We start from the raw sequence: 20,852 nt of genomic DNA on the forward strand, positions 1-20,852 counted from the left end.
GTTAGCAAACAGTAATCACACCACTTAAAGGTCAGAGGGTCAATTTATCCAATTCTGCCAATTCTACAGAATCCAGGCAATTTATATCACAGGTGAATTTCATCTTTTTTTTTTTTTTTTCCTGCCAGGATTTGGCCTTTAGTATACATTTCATTAGTTTCTTCTGGTCTAGGATTAAAGGGCCTAAGTGCTAAAGCCTCTACTACCACCCTCATGAAACCTCTGCACAGGAGCATTGCCTGACTGTCTCTTTTCTTTCACCCTTCTGCTTTTGCTTCCTACCTCTTGCATCATCCTAAACTGTTCCTGTCCCTTCCCAAATTTCTGAATGACAACATGCAACTCCAGCTGCAGTTGCCTCTCTTTCTGCTCTGCCACAGAGTTACCACCCTGGACACTTCATTTCGGGAAGCCAGTCCAGGAGATGGTGCTCCAGCTGCAGACAGGACCTCAGTGTGGGAGTCCTCGGTGGGACACCCTGCCCTGGGGCTGGCTGGGTGGGTCTGGAGGAGGAGGAGGCAGCCAGACTGATGATGGATGCACGGGAAGGGAAGGGAAGGGAAGGGAAGGGAAGGGAAGGGAAGGGAAGGGAAGGGAAGGGAAGGGGGGATGGAGGAAGGAAGGAAGGAAGGAAGGAAGGAAGGAAGGAAGGAAGGAAGGAAGGAAGGAAGGAAGGAAGGAAGGAAGGAAGGAAGGAAGGAAGGAAGGAAGGAAGGCTTGCAGCCATCCCACCCTTTCCCTGCTCTACTTCAGGCTCTGCCATCAATTCAAATGCCCCAAAGACCAGACAAACTTTTTATATTAGACTTTGCTGTGATTGGATGGCTTGTGAAGTTTTCTGCTCCCTCTTTAAGAGTGACCTTAATATTTTATTTATTGTTTAAAGGATAATGTTCATGGTAGAGGAATATATGAGGCAATAAATGGCCTTTGCAGGTAATTAAATGCTAAAGAGCTGAGGCTATTGATAGCTGTAAAAGCCATTTATTCTGAGTATGCTTAGAAGCCAGGAGCACTGTTCCTCACAGCATGCAACAAGACAAGATTAAACAAGCCACAGTACTAGAAAGGAGAAAGACAACATTTTTCTTGCCCTCTCAGGGCTTGAAATTTCTGAGCTGCTGTTTATTTGGTGCTTGGAACAGAAAATATTGATTGTAATAATATGTGGTTTTCTATCACGTTAGGTTTTTTCCTAGCTGTTTTAGAAGGGTTTTGCACATGTGGCAAGGATTATTCCCCTCCTTGGACAGATGCTCAAATAAAGGCACAGCAGGGAAGGGTGACTTGCCCACACAATCAATGGGAAAGTCTCTGGCAAAATCCAGCTCCCAGCCTAGTGTCTTGCGTACTAGTCACACTCCTGTAGTGCATTGCTATAGCACCTCTCATACCAGCTTTTCAAGCGCTTGTAGATAGGAAGAGCCCACCTTCCTATATATAGAAGTACTGATGTAGCATAGGGGTACCTCTACATACTACTGTGCTTCTGCTCCATACGGGGCCCTACCTCCAGCCACTACCATGGGAAGAGGTGCTTTTCTCCTGTGGACAGTGGTAGGGGACACCATATGGAATCTATGCATACAAATTTGACATGGCTGTGGGGAGAGGAATAAGGCTGGGGACCTTATTCACAGACTTTCCTGTCTTCCCCCTGATGAGGACAAAGATACAGGGTAGCCACAGGACTCTTTGCATAATTTGCTGCAGCTACATGCAGCCATGCTCTGCATGGAGCACAGCAATTGTCTAACGGCACAAAATAACCAAACCCCAAGGTTCAGGATAGAAAGAGCAAGGAAAGGATTAACTGAAAGGAGAAAGAAGATGCTTATCAAGTTTGACACTTCCCACATTATGAAAAACTACTTTAATTTCTGTGCCCACCACCAGGTTGGCAAGAAGTTTGATAGCAAACATGCTTTCCTCTGAAAAATAAGAGTCTAACATTGCATAGGTGCATGTCAACACTATGTAGGTGTTCCAGAAATGTTGCTTTCCCATGCTCACATACAAGCCTACTTTAGCTCAGCATGGGACAACTAATGGAAGTTGAACACAGAAGGTGTGGAGGGAGACACTTCACAGGATCTCTGTTGGCTTCCCAGCCTTGTAGCTTCTGGCACACTTCACAGTATTTTCTGCAGAGTTCACCCAGATCTTGTCATCCTTTTAATTCAAACCGCACTACCACTTTCATGGAAAATTCTGGGGTACAGGTCCAAAGATGCTTTGAACCCAGGTGCTGTGGGGACAGGTAATATCTCAGGATTGGTTGTGATGCAGACCTGAGGCCAGGCACTTCCTGGGTGAAGTGCTGGAAGTCATCCCTCAGCTGCTCCACGCAAATTGCTCTCATGATCCAGAAAGTCCCCTCAGAGCTGAGAAAAAGCCATGGGGTATATCCCCAAATGTGCCAAGACAAGGCAGTGAAGCCACTGATATTGGGGGAGGGCTGGAGAGGGACCCTCGCTCCATGTGTGGGGCCACTGTATGCTGGTGAGAGGTGTTGGCAAGACAGGCAAAGCGCAGGGGCTCAGGTGTGGGGAGGGTAATGTATAGCCAGCAAGGGTCATTGCAGAGGCCAGTGCTGTGTACAGCCCAGTGAGTGCATACTTAGACGTGTAAAACATCGTTGTAAGTGATATATGCATACATCAACAAATCCCACCTGGCCTGTACGTAGCCATTAGCATCTGGCACTTTGCTGTGAGCACAGGTGAATAATGGCTTAGGGGCATGTGCTTCAGGGCAAGGTTAAAAGGTGGCTCCTGTATGGTGTAAGTGGATTAATATGACTGGACACGATGCCGGCTTCTTCTCTCACTTCTGCTAGTGTAAATCAAGAGTAACTGCACTGAAGTCAATACATGCATTAAATTCATTGATGCACAAGGGCTGAAAAGCACATGATTTTAAAAGAAAGAACATCTCGATTACAAGCTGGAGAACAGAAACAATGAAAAATGTGGCTGCTTTGCATGGCTACCTGTAGTGCTTTATTATGGCCCTGCTCTTTCCATGCAAGCTCTGTCCCACCAGGCACCCTCGCAGACTCATCTGTGAGAAGAGCTCCTACTGTCCTCCTTATTATTGCCACTACAGGGAAACCCTGTCTCTGTTCTGTGCAGCAGAGGTCCCCCCTGTGCTGACCTTACTGCAAAGAAATTGTGGCTTCCGGGGAGATGGAGGGAGATTTAGGCAATGCAGCATTAAACATAGACTCAGTGGCTCAAGCCTCAGTGCCTAAAACTGGAGTTATTCCACTGGTGCCAACATAGCTGTTGAATACAGCCTGACATGATGAACAGGAACATTATGTATCTGCCCGACTCCGGCTGAGTGCAGCATGAAGGGTGTGAGGCCATCACTCCAGTTCCTCTGACGCACAGCCACGGACAGACAGCTCCTGAGCTGGGCATGAATTGCCCTGGCGAAGAGGCAGCTTTTCCCCTGTCCAAAATTCCCCATTTCAAGGGCTCTATGTGGCTCCATGTGTGTTCTGGTGCCGAGCAGTAATCTTGTAGGTGGGTTTTTCAAACAACTACCTGGCTGCACTGAAACCAGCCCCATGTCTCCAGCCTGCATCCTGGGGCCTGCAGTGATGCAGCCAGCGGGTTAGCTGGTGAAGCTGATGAGCTTCCCCACAGCCACCCCCAGACCCTTGGACAGGCTTCGGCAGAGCAACCCAGGTTCACCAAATCTGGTACACCAGGTCAGTGGACAGCAGAGTGCTGAAAGTGTCCTCAAATACTGTCTCGTTCCATTTCTGTTCATCTTTGGTAGAAGGAGCGTCCCCTTTTGGGGCTGCCAGCTCAGAGACACACCTGAGCACCCAGCTGCTCTGGAAATGGCGCTGCTCATCTCAACCTCCCTCACTGCGGGACCAGATGGCTCCCCCATCACCTCTCCCACATCTCCACTTTGACAGGGAAGCACCCGAATCTCTCTGCAGGTCATGCTGACCCATGCTACGGCTCTCTGCCTAGCAGGCCAGTGACTATCAGATCCCAGGGTTAGCAAGCTGGACCCTGATGCAGGAGTTTTAACTCTGTGTATAACTGCTGCCCTCAGCTATTTCACAGCTCACTTTCTCCACTGTACCACAGCACTGCTGGTGATGGAGTTATAAAAGCCCCAAGAGCCACTGTCTCTTCTCCCATCACACTCCCAGGCAGAGGGGAGGAGAGCCCAGGCCAACACTAGCCCTGACTAGCCCAGGCTGCCCAGCCCATGCTGCCTCCAGGGGTGGCAATTAATAGCTGCCCCTAAGCAGTAGGAGAGCCAGGGAAGAGAAGCCTTCCCTACATCCACATCTCCTGCCTGGTCTGTGGCAAAAATAGTATTTTGCCCTTTCCACAGTGGCTGGTCAGACCCAGTGGGAATGGTGTCAGGGACATCTACATTGAAATTATATAGGGAAGGAGATGCTCAGAGTGTAACAGCCACTGTAAAAACTCTGGTTGTGGAGTTGCCTTCCATCACATACAGACTTGCTGTGCAAAAGTAAATGCAAATGTATGTGCAAATTAAAATGCAAATGAAAATGCAAATGCCAGGCCTCCTGGGCTGCACTCAGTGCTACAGAAATCCCTTGACCTCTCAGAAACATTCAGGTTGCTGCAAATGTCCTAGTCCAAATGAAAAAAATTATTGCTTTTGAATCTGGGTTCCTGCCTTTCCTACCCTATGTCTAAGAGAGGTAGCAGGATTTCTTTGCACTAAAAGGCAATTTCTGCACTGTGTACACAGCCGACTCCCAGCTTTGGTGAGAAAAGCACACACTTAGGGTCTTCCTGGCAAACCAGCAATTCATGGATCATAATTGTGGACACTAAAACACCTTTCTCAGCTGCCAGCATGTATCTGCCATTAAACTGGATGCATAAGAGGCAGTGTGCTCCCCAAACACCCAAGTGTTGTTAATAAAAGAGAAGGAAAAATAATTTAAATCAGGAGGAAGCCTGCAGGTGCAACGGAGATTCGGGGCTGTAACTTTTCAACTTTCTTTTTTTCTAAACTTTTGCAATGTCCATAGTAGGGCCCCAGGGGGGCTTTCCAGCCACTTATTGCAGATGGAGGCTGCAGGCATGTCCCAGCTCCACGGGGGCTGCAGGGAGCCAGCACCTCATCCCAACACACTGGAGGGTGGGCAGGAAGGAAGCTCAGGCAGGCCACCCACCTGGGAGCCTGGTGCTGCTTGGGGCAGGTGCCTCTCCAGACCACCACCATCCCAGGGTTCATCTGCCCCATGTCACAGCCCCCCCAGGCTTCACCCCACACAGTCAGGCACTAAGGCAGGGACCTTGCTGGGCCCACAGGCATTTTAAGCTAGGACAAATGTTCCTGCAAGCAGCAAAGCAAACCCCTTAGCAGTCACAACTCTCATTTAGGTTTATGCTCATGCGTGGAGGGGATAGATCGAGATCCAGGCTGATTGCGCTACAGCTAATAACGTTAACTTAGATTTATGCTAACAGCACTGACCCAAAACTGCATTGCTGTGAGCAGCTCTCTCTCCTCACCCAGTCAAGAGTGAAGGCAGACCATGCTGCTTTACAGGTGATCCTTAAAATGAGCAGTGTGCAAGCCAGGAAGCACACAGGTAATGAAGTGCTGGGGCAGTGCTGGGTCAGAGCATACCCGTTACAGCAGTGATTTCCTATTCATGCCACAGTGACACTGAAGGGTGGGCTGGGGTCCACACACTCACCCGGCCTCCCACCTCTCCTTGCAGCCAATGAGCCAAGGCAGTGCACGAGCAGAGAGGTCTGGGGAGCCGGGACAGATAACGCTCTGCGGCAGGTCTGCAAGCAGAGGAGGCTTAGTGGTCAGTGGGGATCCTTGTGTCTAATATGGAGGTTGAGTTGGATAGAGAGAGAAATTCTGCCTCTACCTTCCTGCCTGCCTGAAACTCGAAGGAACGTAGTCCCTTTGAGGCTTCTACCCCGGGACCAGGTACACTTGTGGAAGCCAGAAGCTGTGCGACAGAATTGACAGAAACAAGGACAGTGGGATCATATGAGCCTTGTTTCCTTAGGAAAAGAGATAAAAGAAACAGATATAAAATAATAAAAAAAATTATCCCACTTGCTGCTGGGGCTCCTCAACACAGTGGTTCTCACCCAAAAGCTTCCTTTATAGCCACTGGGGGAAATACGGCAAATGAGACCACTGCCTCCCTCTGGAATGGTCCTACAGATATCTGCAGTCCTCTAGCATATACAGTACAGGCCCAAAAAGAGACAGTCATTTCTTCAGCCCAATGAAATCTTGAGCCCAAGCTGATCAAGCAGCCTACCTGCCTCCATCCGTCTGTTTTCATACACTTCTGGGCTTTCTGACACGGTGTTGTACTGCTGGAAAGGCTGGTTGCTGAAGAGATTGTCACACAAGAGACTGCGACAGAGCTTCTTCAGGAAGCGCAGGACATACCCAATGCTGTTCACTACCAGCAGGCTCAGGAGATGCTGCTTCCCCTCAAAAGAAGCTGAAACTGGAAAACAAGCAGGAGCAATTCAAATCCCTGGGGATGCATAGCAGGGGGGAAAATGAGAGCAGGGGAGAAGATTTTGCACAAGTGTTTGTATGTCTTAAAATATTTTACATAATTACCCCACCAGAAGTACAAAACAAACTGGAGGAGATTAAAGAGCTGAGTTTGTGTGACCCAGATCACCTTCCCCCTGGAGTGCTGAAAGATGCTGGCTGGCATGGCCAGCAGTGCAAGGATTTCTAATATATGCATCCAACTGAAAACTGTATTGTATGATTTGAAGGAGGCAATTATGATACCCTGGTCTAAGGAAGGGGAAAGAAAGTGATCTGTCGGTGATGGGCTATTAGGCTGACTTCAGCAATACCCAAAGTTTTAAAAGATAATGGGGAGACAAGAATTAAAGACATGGCTGTGAATGAATAAAAGGTACCAGGGTTGTCTGAAGAGAGAGCTACAAGCTTCATCATGGATCTTTATTTACTGATTTAATTGCATTTATAAGCAAGGGAAGGTTGGCAGTCTATCTGGTATTCAGTGAAGTATGAGCAATCTTTCATTAAACTGAGAATGATTGCATATGAAGGGTGGGTCAGGAGACAACAACAGGCTCTGCTGGCTGGAGACCCCATGAACTGGAGAGGAACCAGCAGTGGTCCATGCTGGCATTATCAGTGCAGAAGGAACCGGGAGATTGCACACAAAGGGTTGGCTGGTCTTGAGATCTGCAATAATAAAAAATGGTGGAAGAAATACTAGAAAGTACATAGCAATCCATAACTTTTCTGAGGAGGCTCAACATGACCTGATGGGAGGAGAAATGATAGGACAGGCTCACTAGATGCCCATAAGCCACTAAGGTGACACAGCAATAAAAAAGTCAGATATATTTCAAGGAAGTATTGAACAAAGCATTTCCAGGAGAGGCAAGGGAGTCTCAGTTCCACTGTATAAAGTCCTGGGGAAACCTGAGCTGCACTGATGGGCACCATTCAGGTCATGCAGGCTCAAGAAGGGTGAACTCACACTTGACGAGGTGCACAGGCAGGTGACAGCAATGCTCAGGGAGCAGAAACTTTCCCTGTAGCACTGCAGCGATCACCATCTCTGCTACATGGGGCTGTGGGAAGACACTTGCACTTCTTCCACTGCTCCAGTAATCTTCCTCATGATGCAGAGAGGACCTGAAAGAAACTGTGTATTTCAGCCTAGCAGGATGAGGACTGCTCTCTAGAAATATATCTAAGATTGAATTCAAGAGTGAGTGCAGAGCAATTAAAATTCCTGGACAAAACTGTCAGGGAATATATTTAGCCAGGCATCAAAAGGGCATAGGGCCAAGCCATGAGGGAGGTGGAGGGGTCACAATAGACCCACCAGGATCAGTTGTAGCACAACACATTCAGGTGTCAACAGGTTTGCAGGGAGGACTACATGATATGGCTGCCTGAACTCTACTGCCTGGAAGGCTTTTTCCAGTCCTACAGCCTCCAGTCACTACTAGCAAGTATAAATTGCAATGGTAGGCTTATAATCTTTGGGATAACTTCAGAGATTTCCCGCTGGCCTAAGCTGCTGTAACGGATCATGCTCCACAGCCAGTTGAACATCTGTGAGACAAGCCATGGGTAGATTGGAAAGCACATGACAAAATTTGTCTGTGCTGCTGCTGGGCTGGGGGTCAGCTGCAATGTCGGAGCCACACAGTGACTAGGAGAGCATTCACCCTTCCTCGATGATTAGAAGAGGCATGAAGTTGGAGAAATGTTGACCAGGTGCTTTTAGCTCAGCTACCTGAAGCTGAGCCAGCTCAAAGGAAGTGAGACTAAAGGGGTTTGGCAGGCTTGGTGCACAACATGACTCTCCTGCTTGTAATGAAAATCATATATGCAGCACAGAACCAGGCAGAAATGAAGCTGTGCACTAAAATGCTTCAGTTTTGTGTTTCTGTGAACAAATCTGGATCATTCTTACAGTAGTTCTTATGTCCCTTAGGGAAGACACACCTGTGGTTAGAGAGAAACAGAGGAGAGGGAGAAAGAACGATTTATATGCTGCACAGAGGGCCAGAGCCTGGGCTCCCACACAAGAGAGTCCCACCGGCACAGCTGAGCTGCCATGGTCCCTGATAAACTGACTGGACTTGAGGTCCTTGGCTTCGTGCTCATGCCTGACTCATCTGTGGCAACTCATTGGAGAGTGTTGTTCCCATATTTCCATAATTGTTTTATTCTTAGTGCATCCCCATGTGCTAAAACAATGTTGCGACATAAAACTCTTGCTGTTATTAAAAGAAAAGTTCATGTTCAGTCTGAGAGCCGGGCCAGGGGATTCAGCATGGGACACGGGAGACTCAAGAGGACACAGCAAAAAGTGTCACTGCAGGAAGATGAGAAGGCCCTGGGAAATTCCCTCTGATCTCTGATTCTCTCTGATGTATTTGTAGAGACCTGCTGTATGGGGAATTGCCATGGGACTTTTGCAGTTCCTAACCTGAGAACGGATTTGGCTTATGAACTGCAGGCGGAGGACACACCAGCAGCTGAACTCTGTGCGAGGCTTCCTTTAGAGCAACACATGGCAGCAACATGTGCCATAAAGCAGGCTTGTGGTGCTGCTCATCCTTGTACAGCTGCATGACAAACTCAGCTCACAGGCGTGGTCTCAGCACTGTTTCAAAGAGCAATGAGTGCGGCGCTCTGGAGCTAGCCCTTTTCCTCCTCTGAATCACTGCTGCGATGCTCTTTGCCAAGATCTGACACCAAGGCAATTCCTGCAGCAGCTCATCTTACAAAGGCGTAAGTCATGTTCAAAGGTGGTTGCCAGCCCACTGATGTGAACAGGACAGCTAGGACGGTCGGGACTGGGGATCAGGTTAAGATTTCAAGCACTTCCCAGGTTGGCCACAAACCCTTTACAGAAATGCTTTACCTGACACCATCTCGCCTCCGTAGCCCTGCTTGATGAGTGAGAAGACTGCCTTTTGCTGGAGCGCGCAGTCAATGCAGGCCTGAACAGCCTGCTGCAGGGCTGCCGACGGTCTCTCGGGCCCAAAGTGCTCTGGGAGCTGCTGCACTTTTTTTCTGTCAAGGTATGGCCCCAGACTCGCTTGTTTGTTGACGTAAATGCAGACTGTAGACACAAAATCCCAAGAAGGTTATTACAGAATGGCCCTGAGAGCATCCTAGCAAATCCTATACATTTTTATTTATGTCACAAGCTCTTCCATTCACCGGTGAATTGCTGCTATTCTTCCTTGCACTGATCACCCATTGCCTAAGTGAAGCGAGCTGAGTTTAGGCCTTGCTCAGTGTCACAGGTGAGGATAAGCTACATAAAACTAAAGAAGCTCCTGTGTGTGCCTGGGGTCTGCTGTCTTGCAGACTATCTTCTCTATGAAGCTAGAGACCAGAAAAATTGCCCAGGGAGTGCAGGACCGTGACTAGCAGGGGTGACCTTACAGCAATGGATAAACTCCAGCTTGAGGTGTGTGTTGTGTTTGGTTTTTTTCTCTTGTGTTTTTAGACTGGTTCATTGAGAGGCCCTCTGAGAAGCACTGCTCTGAGATGAGTTTTGGGAGACTTTGGTTCCTTGCTGCTTCTGACCTTAATGCAGCATAATTTCTGGAGGGTTATGCTGTGCTGAGCTGCACACTGCAAAGGCAGAGACTCTGGTCTTTGGGAGCTTTCTGACCCTTCATGTCCAACCCAGCATCACCTCAAGGGAAACTGTACATCATGTGTAGTGCTAAATCCCCATTTGGGACCACAGCCATGCAACTGTGCCACAGAGGGAGTCTGCGAGGGGTGCCCCAACCTCTCCGCAGCCAAGCCCTGCATGCCTCCTCTCATATGACATTGCCTGCAAAGGCAATTTTAATACTTGCCATCAGGCCTGCCGGCAATAGCCAAAAAATCAGTGTTCTCCTCTCGCTAGCATAAACTTATTTTAAGCTTGGCTGAGACTAACTGCATCTTGGAGGAAGCGGAGATAACGCTGTGGTAACTAAGGGTGACTAAGACACAGCCTAAAGTCAGGCTAAAGTGAGACATATTATAATAGCTGGCTGAGTGTGCTCACGCTGTCATCTTTCAGACAATATAACATTATCCTCTGACAGAAATCAGATATGTGACAAAAAAAAACATCAAGCAGAGTGGAGGACATGATGACAGCTGTGTAAAGTTGGAAATAATTTACAGTTATCACTGTAATGAAAATCTAGTGCGACTGTCACAGTGCACTCTGCTATCCCATCCCTCACTGAACAGCAGAAGAGGCTCAAGCAGTTTATCCTGGGTAAACAGGAGGATAATAGCAATCATACTTATCATTACATAACACTTTACACCTTCCAAGTGCCAAACAAACAAAGGGATAATGCACTGAAAGACAGCAGCAGCATGCATGAATTGCAAAGGGCTGTCAGGGTGCATCTTTCCTGGTGTGCCACCGTACCAAACCTCGTCAAATCTGCAGGATGTGGCTTCTGCTGTGACAACCCACCGGTTTTGTCCAGGGCTCAGCTGCAGGAGAGACTCTGCAGCCTGCAGGCAGCATGCTGCGTCCTTCCCTGGGGAGCAGGGGCCCCTATGGATCTTTCCAGCACAGATAGGGAGGTAAAAGTTGGCTTAAGCCTTCCTCCACCTCCTGCAAACCCTGGTCTGGTGGCAGCCTACACGCATCATGGGAAAGGTGCTGGGAGAAAAGGTGTCGGTGGCACAGGGACAGGCAGATGGAGAGGCGGGGTGTCACATCTGCAGAGCCCGCGGACGTCTGCCTCTGCGGCCACCCCAGTGATGTAGTGGGGCTGGTGGACTGTGCCTGCTTGTCCCCCTTGGAAAGCGGCACTGGGAACACCTCTCAGGGCAGTGCTATGAAACGCCATTTGACTGATGCTTGCCAAGCACTTTGCAGTCTTCGCATGTGAAGGGATAAATGAGAATAAAATATATTATTGTCACCATCATCACTACATTTAGTATCATTCTGCTACCAGAGCAGATGGAAAACTTCTCCTCTGTGCATCCCAGCTAAGAAATAATGGGATTTATGTGTTGTGTTTAGATTCTAATGTTATCTAATCCATTTCTCTGCTGAAATCTCAGGGTAAATCAACTGCCTTGTTGGTTTTCTTCTCATTTACATCAGTTTAAAAACATTGACCTATGTTACTTCTGGTAATATAAGCAAAAAAAGAATAAGGCTGTGTTTTTCCTCCCTAGTCAAAAATGACCAGGTCTGCTGCTGTGATAAGGCATTGGGGTTTATGTGCTGGTAACCCTGACTACAGTCAGACCATGACTTCTCTGTCCTTCTCCCCACAGCTGGAACAGATGCATCATGTTCACACTGGGGTTTAGTCTGGTCATTGCAACACATTTGATGGGGTGAGTGTTGGGTATAAAATGGCAGCATTCATGGGATGTTGATGGCCACATTTCAAGAGGAATGGGTCTGACATCTTCATTAAACTTGACACGTGGCAGTCAAAATATAGTCTTGCAGGACATCTCTGTTCTTTGTCACTGCTCTCCAGCCTAATCTGCAAACGCCCATTTTCATGACCTCTGCCTATTCTGGAAAGCACAGCATCCTGCTCATCCCCTGGCCAAGGAACACGTGAGGCTGGATACCTGTGAGAGCCTGTGGGGTGGCCGAGTTGGGTATCATAGCTGCATCCTGGGGGATTGAACTAATATCCGGCTCTGGTGTGCTTCTCGGTGGAGAGATTGCTAAGGGAGTCATCAGGACGCGAGACTTCAGCTGCAAAAAATAACCAGTTGGGTAATGAAAGTATACACAAGATATTCCAATTTTATTCCATGTATGTCATGCCCCATGAACTCCCACTCATTAGCAATCTGCTATTGCATCACTTTCTCCAGGCCAGAAGCATCCGTTCTGCTCCCAGGAGGATACTGGAGCCTGAAGCCTGACTGATTTGCCGCAGACAGCAACGCCTTAAGTTACAGGATGCAAATATTATGCCACCCACTGGGTAGTTATTTACACCTGAGCAAATTGGGTCTAACACTCTAACAAATCAGCGCAATGGCATTTTACGACCCATTTCATGTGGGTGTAAACAATTCTCCTCAACTCGGAAACATGGGCTCTTTAACTACATCATAATTTAGGTTCAAATTCTGCTCTTGGTTACAGGGGTGTAAATCTTGTGTAAATCCAGTGGCACCAAGAGGCTACTTCGGGCAGACACCCATGTAAATAAGATCAGACCGTGGTCCATAGTGTGTTATTGCCGGGTAGTAAATACAAACTGCTGCACTGTTGCACCCAGTAATCTTCATTGACCTGCAACGCAGCTTGGAGAAGTGAAACATGATGGGAATTTACGTTGCAATATCACTATGTCTTTACGCTTCCAGTACCTGGCAGCGTCTCACCAGTCAAGTGATGATCAGGCCCTCATAATTATAAAGGGCTGACGTGACTGATGTGACCTGAAGGTACCACTCTTGTTTTTCCTTTTTGCTACAAAGGGAAGCAGGGTGAAAGCAGAGAGCCAAGCACACAGCTGAATGGTTTATATATTTACATATATATATATATGGTCTTCTGGCAGGTGATTTTTCTGTTGTTGTTTTTCAATGGCCAAATATGAAAATGTTATAAGTGACAAGTGTAAGAATGAAAAGAAATATTTAGTCCTGTTAAATCTTCAGAGTATCACTTCTCTCAAAGCTTACGCCTCAGCTGGCAATAATGTACAAAGTTCATTTGAGGTAGAAATGAAGCCAGACCGCTACCTACAAACCAAACCTTGAGCAAGTCCTGGTGGAGAGAAGTAATTTTGGATATTCATGTTGTCTGTGATTATGATTACGACTGTCTAACATAATGATCACTGTTTCAGTGTAACGGTAAAAACAGAAAGCTGAGGAACAGAGAGGGAGGACTGCTGGACTTGGTGCCATTCAAGCGAGGTTTTAATTACTAAATCTTTAGGAGTTTGTATCATTCCCCAACTACAGGATCGTCACAGCAAGGGCTTCACTAAAAGAGAGTTCAGGGTCTCTCTTGCTTTCTGTAGCATGGTAGCCTGTACTGGGATGGTACCTATCAGAATTAACAGAAAGGCCATCTTTGTGGAGATGGGTGTAATTTTTGCCTCCCTGACCTCCACCAAGCACTTCCTGAACTTGCTCCTAGAGTTTTCCTCAGAGCAGCCTCTGCGGAAAGATGGGCACGATAAACCCAAATGGAAATAAAAGCTGGCTCCTCATCCAGGCACCATCCCCTGGAGGACACTGTTTCATGCCTGGGGGAGAGGCTGTATCCCACCTGCCTCAGAAGTGCCAGGCACCACCTCCATCCACATGGTGCCACTGCATCCCCTCCCCTGAACAAGGGAGAAAATATTCAATAAGTGAATCTAAGACAAACTATGGATTTGGCCTCCTGCTGTATGGCAGCCATAGGGTACTAGGGACCCTGAGCTGGCCCCTGCCTAGTGTCAGTCCTCACCTGCCTGTGTTGTCTTGTTTTTGTAGGGTTGCCTTGCCTTTAGATTGTGATCAGTAAAGGCCAGCAGCAAAGTGCTGTTGGTTTGTTTTCCAAGCGATTAAAATAAACCAGAGGAAAACAAGGATTAAAAAATCAACATTCCCATCCAGTTTGAGGTTTATCCCATGTGAAATGGTAAGAAGCAACATGATTTGTTATTTTCTGTAGCAACATGTTGATGACTCACTTTTCTACAGTGAAGTGGGCTGGCACTGTGAAACTTTGGGTAGCCCCTATGGTAGGCTTCTGGGTTTGCTTTTGATCATATGCATATATATATATATAAAAATATGTATACACATAAATATATGTATAAATGCATATATACATATGTGTGTTTGTATATACTATATACACAGATATAATAGTATATGCATTTATAGAGATGTATATACATACTTGTATATATATATATATATACACACTCACATGCACACATCTACATAGATACTGTTTTGGAGACAGCACACCTAATAACTTCTGTTTAACTTTCATGTTGGCTTCTTAATGTCCTTACTGGCTCACAGCCCTGTGATCCCAAACACAGGCACACAAGTCCCCTCTCCAGCCCTTGAGCCTCATGCACCACCTCAGTGTGCATCAGCGCTATCAACCTGGTGGAGGTGAGATAGTACCCGGTAGACCTCTTTCTCTGCCTGTTCCTTGGCTCTTGAAGGCCCAGGAAGGCTTATGTTCAAGAGTAAATAAACAGAGGGCAAGACTTATGTAAATTCTCTAGCTTGGAAGCCCCTTCTTGACAGTTTGTTGTTTTAGTGAACAGTTTACTGCAAACTTAATTGCAACAGTATGTGCTCTACAGCCTCTGGATACAGATAAATGCCATTTTATTAGGGGTAGCAGAGAATGTGCCTTCATTAGATCATAATAAAAGAATGCCTGATTACAAGGGACAATACACTAGCAAACACGGCTTAAATACCTCCTGGCCACCGAAACCCTGGGTAGTCCCTGAATATCACTAAGTGTAACTCTCAAGCTATTTAATTTAAAGATGTCTTTTCTTGGACTGATTCTTCTCTATGAAAAAGCCAACCCAACCAACCAGCTGACTGACTGAGAGCTTGGCAGTAGAGAGCACATACGCATGAAAGTGAAGAAAAGCGGTGAAGAAGAGAGAAAGGGAGAGAGAAAATGAGACAGGGAAAATCTGTCAGAGCACTTTGGGAGATCCTCGTGGTAAGGCATTCAGATCAACTTTTGAATATCAAGTGTCATAAGTTTTAATATACACAGCATGAGATATAAAAGGCAATGGTTGCTTTAAAACAAGATGTACGACCAACCCCTCCACTCTTATGGACCTTCTACCATGGAAAAGAGATCAGAGAAAGCTGATCAGGGACTTAGGAAATAAGTGTGTCTACTTCACCAAAGTCACAGTGCATTAGACACAGAGAGAGCATGGGCTTTTGTGCCAGCTGCAGGCTTGTCTGAGTATGCAGTGACTGAAGATGAGGAGGACCCTGTTGAGTCCTGAAGCTTCTGTTAGGATCTACACACCCCTTTGGAGCAGTCAGGATTCATCTAGCTGGTATTTCTGTCATTCCGCACCAAAAAAAGTGAAAGAGGGGAAAGAACATTTCCCAGATAGCTATTTTTTTCTTCTGTACAACTTCTCTGCCAGCTTGTATAATAAAGAAACAAGATGCACCACAATGCAAACTTTCCCTGTACTTTTTTTAAGCCACTTAGATCACAGGTCCTCATCTTTATGGATCCTAGTTCCCCTGTACTGGTTGTTCCTTGCCTTGACAAAACATTTGCTAGAAAAGTCTGGTGTTCACCCCATCCCTGTGGGCCTGCGTTCTTCCAGCCAGAAAGGCAGAGGCACCTCCTGGCCATGGGAGCTTTTGCTGCTGGAGAGAAAAACCACCTCCAGCCCCTGCAGATGTGCACACGGATGTGCACCAAGGTGAGTGTCTGGGCCAGACAGGTCCTGCCGTGTGGGCTTCCAATGACTGGGCAGAAAGGTGTCATTAAACCTGCACCAGGGAGGCACAGAGCTTCTGAGTATATATTTTGGTGTCCTTGGCTATACCTCACACTTTCTGTGCATTTGGCTGTGGGTGAGGAGGCTCAGCAAGAGGCAAGACAGGGTTCAGCTCAGTTGCCAGAGCAGAGAGGAGTCAGCTCTGTGCTGGTAAAGGCAAAACACACTTCCACTGTTACTTCTTGTGTCATGCAATAACTTTCTTCCTCACAGCAAATGATGCAGGGGAGTCTGCACTCGGCCTTCTACATCCCCTAAGTGTTTTGCAGTGAATGAGGCAGGTAACCTTAAGAGGAACATATGCAACCTTGAAATCCAAAGCTATATCACAGGTCTGGTGAATAATCAGGGCACTTTAAGGTTGTCTGTGCAATCTCCATCCCAGTGTGTTCAAATCCTGACTGCTTATTTGTCGTCATTAATAGTGACTTCCAGGGCAGCAGGGGAATCCTATACCCGTAATGGAAATTGTCACTCTACATGCCATCCTATGCAAGGGTGACTCTCACTGCCCACTCCACCTGGCAAAAGCTTGCAAAGTCCTGGCCAAGTGCTCTCCCTGGGCTGTGGCCACCTCCCCAGGCAGGAGCTGCTGCAGTAGCACAAAGGGACAAACTACCCTTGGGCTGCTCAGATGGGGCGGTCACTTTGTTGCCCTCTTGGGAGGGATGTGGAGGTCTTTGCTGCAGCATTGCCCCATGCACATGTCACTCTGATGTCTTCTAACACCGCAAATCCCCCCCTGATGCTAACAAAGCCTTCCCTCGAAAAGGCTTTCTAGGCAGCTATTCGGGGCTGCCTCTCACTTACAGCCAGAGAATTAAAACAGATCCATTACTAACCTCCCCCTTGGCTGCCAGAATAGGCTTTTTCTTAGAGATTTAGACAGTCAGGAAGAATATTGTGTTTAGGGAAAATGTAACATTTTATGGCAAATAGCTCCACATCAGGTACAAAACAGTTTTTGGAAAAACAGCTGATGAAATTTTATAACCAAAGCTGTGAAAAAATAAACAGGATAGCGAGGAAAAGGACTTTGCTTGGTGGTGAAGCGTGATGAAATGTCATCTTAGGAAGACACAGATACTTGCTTTAATATCAATGAAAACAGGCGATGGGTCATCTGGCTATAAAGAGCATGTGATTAAAAGTATCTGTTATTCACATCTCAGTCAAAATAAATTTAAATCTAGGCTGTAAATTCCTAGTTTGCTAAAAATTCAGAAGTATTTTTCCATCTGTTCTGTAATAATTCAGCTATCTGGTTGCTATAAAGAATTTGGTCGTCTGCCATTTGGGCAGGGAGTCATTTTTTTAAATGTGTTTAAGTCTCATGGTATCTGAAAGTCATACAATTAGCAAGCTAATTAAATCAAGCTAGAGTTCCCCATCAAAAAATGCAATCTTTGACTCACGCTGGGGAAGTATTTTTGATGGAAAGGGGTTCACTTCAGCTGAGCACACAGCGTACAAAGGCGCCTCACAGAAAACATCACTTCCTTGTACAAATCCTATAGTGCAAATAAACAGCACCAGGCCAGATGCCACGGATGCTACAGCTCACACGTGTCAGCTCCAGCAACTCAAACCATCAGTTATAAAGGGATGCCTTTTTACTCGCTGTCACTCACCAAGAAGTAACATCACTGCAGATTCACTACCAAAGGAGGGACGGTGTCGTCTCCCTGAAAAATCCCTGGGGACGGGGAGGAGGCATGTGTGGTACCCAGCCAGGGGAAAAGCTTCCCCGTAGAAGAAGAAGAGACAATAGCAGTCAAATGCTCAGTCACCTAGGTCTGAAGTGCAATGTTAGTACAGTATTTTAGGAAATCTAAGTCTCCCTTTTCACTTCTCCCACTTACAAATATGTGGTGGTTGGTGAGAGGCTTTTTCACAGATGGATGGGTGCATTTTTGGTGGAACAGAACATACTCCCCAGCATTATATTTTTTAATCAAATTAAAAATTAAATGTAAATGCAGGAGTAAGAAATGGTGGTCATAAGACAAGCAGGGGCAGAAGGGACAGGTCTGATGAAACTCTGCATACAAGGTCATTATGGTATTTGGGAAATCACTTAATCATTTCAGGGACTCAATTTCACCATATCTCCAAAGTATTAACCCAGATTTTGATTGTTTTGATCAAAAGAGCCTACAAGTAACCCAGCTTTATTGATAGAAATTTAAATTTTTACTTGAAATAAAGAAAAAGAAATATAATAAATAATAAACTTGCAATAACAAGTACCTCAAGTAAAATAATTCAGATGTTTCTGTCCCAGAATTTTAACCTAATACTGAAGTGAAAAATAGTAAGTTTTTCCATAGTCCACATTTTACAAAATACTAGAGTATTTGCCCCACTCTTAGCTTGGACATGCAGTTCTATTTTTGCCTACCACTATAAAAATCAGAGGTACTCCCAAGAGGGACAGCTGAGCCTGCTGTCAGGTTGGCTCTGCTTGGCCGCTGCTGTTATATCATTCAAGTCACCAAAGTTAAGGCTTTTCAGAAGAAATGGGAAACTGCGGCTGGAAGTGTTTGTTAGCCATGCAAGGTCTATTTTCAGCACACACTAAAGCACTTCAGAATATGCCCCCATAGCAGAGAAGGGTATGGATGAAGTAGGGAGAACATGAAGAGACAGGGGAGAAGGCAGAAGATGAGAAGAAAGCATTAAGGGCTGGGGTACTGACGTCTTCTGCAGCAGGTGTTGCACAGGGGGATGCAGAATAGTAGGTGATTCTGGATATGGGATGCAGAGAGGTGGTGAGGAGGGCTTGCTTGGAAGAGAGAAGAGGAAGGATGGAGGTGGGACGATGGGAGAAAGAAGGTCTGGCAAGGGGTGAAAAGGAGAGAAGGGCAACAATAAGGGTAGCCTGCTCTTGATAAAGCCCAAACCCGAGTTCCTGTGCCTGAGGCTCAGCCGGCAGCACTGTGCATGGGGCCTTGCTGCTTCCCATGCACCAGGAGAGACCCAGGGCAACACCGGGGGCCAAGACCTTCTCCAGGGACAGCTGGGGCAGGCCCTGTGCCTGCACCACTTCTGTTACTCGCTTTTCTGTTTTGACATCAGGAATTTAAGCAGCTATTATTTTCTAACAGTGAGCAACTTGCCCTCCTTGTGTGACAGACTGCGCATCTGTACCTGTTCCCATTAAAAAAAAAGGAACAGGCATAGCAAAAATGTACAGTGCCCCTACCTGGCTGGGGACAAAGATGGAGAAAATTACAGAGCAATCTACTGACAACAAGACCCCTCACTACAATGTAACTCACTTTCACTCCCCAGAATAAAATTCCCACCCCTCAGCTTCGTGGTCCTGTTCTTGCCTGGCCTGAGGCATGCCAGTGGCCCCACGTCTGCTGGTGCTGAGCCCGCCAGGTGGCAGGGAATGGTGTATGGTGGGAGAGCCCCAGCCCGCCGGCAGCATGTAAAGGGCTTAAGGAGCTCAGGGTTTCTTTCTGTAGCCCTGCCTCCCCACCAGGACCACACTGAGACCTGGGCATGATTTTCCCCCAAAGTGAGCAAGACAAATAACCAAAACTACCTTCCCCTCAATAAGTGAAACGTCATTACTTTCTAAAATGTTCCTTTTTTTTCCTTTCAAAAATAGCTTTATTTTACTCCTTTTATTCCCACTCCCCCGTATTCCTTTCCTTTTTCTTTCGTTTTGTTTCATTTCTAATCACAGTTAGTGAGAGAGAAGAAAAAAGTGATAAATGAGAGAGAAACACTTCCCACAAGGTCCACAGCCATCTCACAAAACATTGTGAGAGGCAAGTTATTTTCAAAAAACTCAAACTAAAATAACTGTAACTTTATAAAAAATAGATTCCCTCTATTTTTCACCAGCTCGGGTAGAAGAGAAACAGTCTCCTCTTACTTTTTTTACATTGCTGTGCCCCACGCTTGCACAATTTTGCTTCTGTTCCTGTTACTTCACCTGAAATTCTAGGAGAAAATGTATTAAAACCACCAGGAGGTGGAGAAGGAGTGTGAAAATCACATATCTACCTTGTACCCGGGTTTTCTCCCTCTCTTCTTTGGGATCTTCACGACTGGCAAAGCGCCAGCCGGTGCCGAGTAGAGGTTGTGAACAGCCATTTTGATGGGTGCCGGCTGGAGCGGGGGCCGCCCTCGCTTCCTCCCCGCCATTCTGGGGGACTGCATCTCCCCAGGGGCCAGGCTGGTGGGCAGGCACGGCACGTGGCTCATCTGCCCCAGGCCTGCCGATCAACCAAAAAGGAAAGAAAAAAAAGAAAAAAAAAAAGTGCTTTTTATTTATTTTTCATTTTAGGTTTTTCATCTGCAGGCAGTTTTCTTATGCTGTCATTTTCCCTGTTACCGTCGGCCATAAAGGAGAAAGAAATATGCTACAGGTGTGCACTCCTTGGTGGGATTCACCTGACTGCAGCTGGCTCATCTTTTCCAAAGTGGGACAAAACCCTTGTCATGCCCGTTTCTCTCCATGGGCAGTGAATACAGTACAGAGAGCTGGCTGAGATGACAAGGCCTCTATTGCAGATGTCTAATAGGTGGATCCCACAACATGGTGAATCCACCTTAACTCTACATTCTGCAGATGAGTGTGATGAAGGCATGAGCTCACATCCATCAGTTAGTGCCTGCTTTCAGAGGAGATTTGGAGTAGATGACCTCCTGAGGTCCCTGCCGACCTGATGTTCTTCCTGAATTCTGCGGCTCTGCAAATCCTCTCTCCCTCACCTTGGAAGCGCTACCAATTCCACAGCAGACTTCCTTCAGCTTCATGCACAGCACTCATTAGTGGAGAAGCTGAACTGAACCGTG

General features: G+C 46.7%; 1 protein-coding gene across 1 annotated transcript in view; it reads right to left on the minus strand.

Annotated features, from left to right (window-relative positions):
* The window catches only part of SCML4 (Scm polycomb group protein like 4), a 45,924-nt gene extending 25,666 nt beyond the window's left edge, over nt 1-20,258 (minus strand). The window contains exons 1-4 of the mRNA XM_074923289.1: nt 20,058-20,258; nt 12,136-12,265; nt 9,431-9,631; nt 6,305-6,499 (exon numbers count right to left, since the gene is read on the minus strand). Of these exons, the coding sequence (XP_074779390.1) occupies nt 6,305-6,499; nt 9,431-9,631; nt 12,136-12,265; nt 20,058-20,258 (727 nt within the window). The remainder of the gene's footprint in view (nt 1-6,304; nt 6,500-9,430; nt 9,632-12,135; nt 12,266-20,057) is intronic.
* Nucleotides 20,259-20,852: the final 594 nt, after the last annotated feature.

This window comes from Athene noctua, chromosome 1, assembly GCF_965140245.1.
Source record: "Athene noctua chromosome 1, bAthNoc1.hap1.1, whole genome shotgun sequence".
Lineage (NCBI taxonomy): Eukaryota > Metazoa > Chordata > Aves > Strigiformes > Strigidae > Athene > Athene noctua.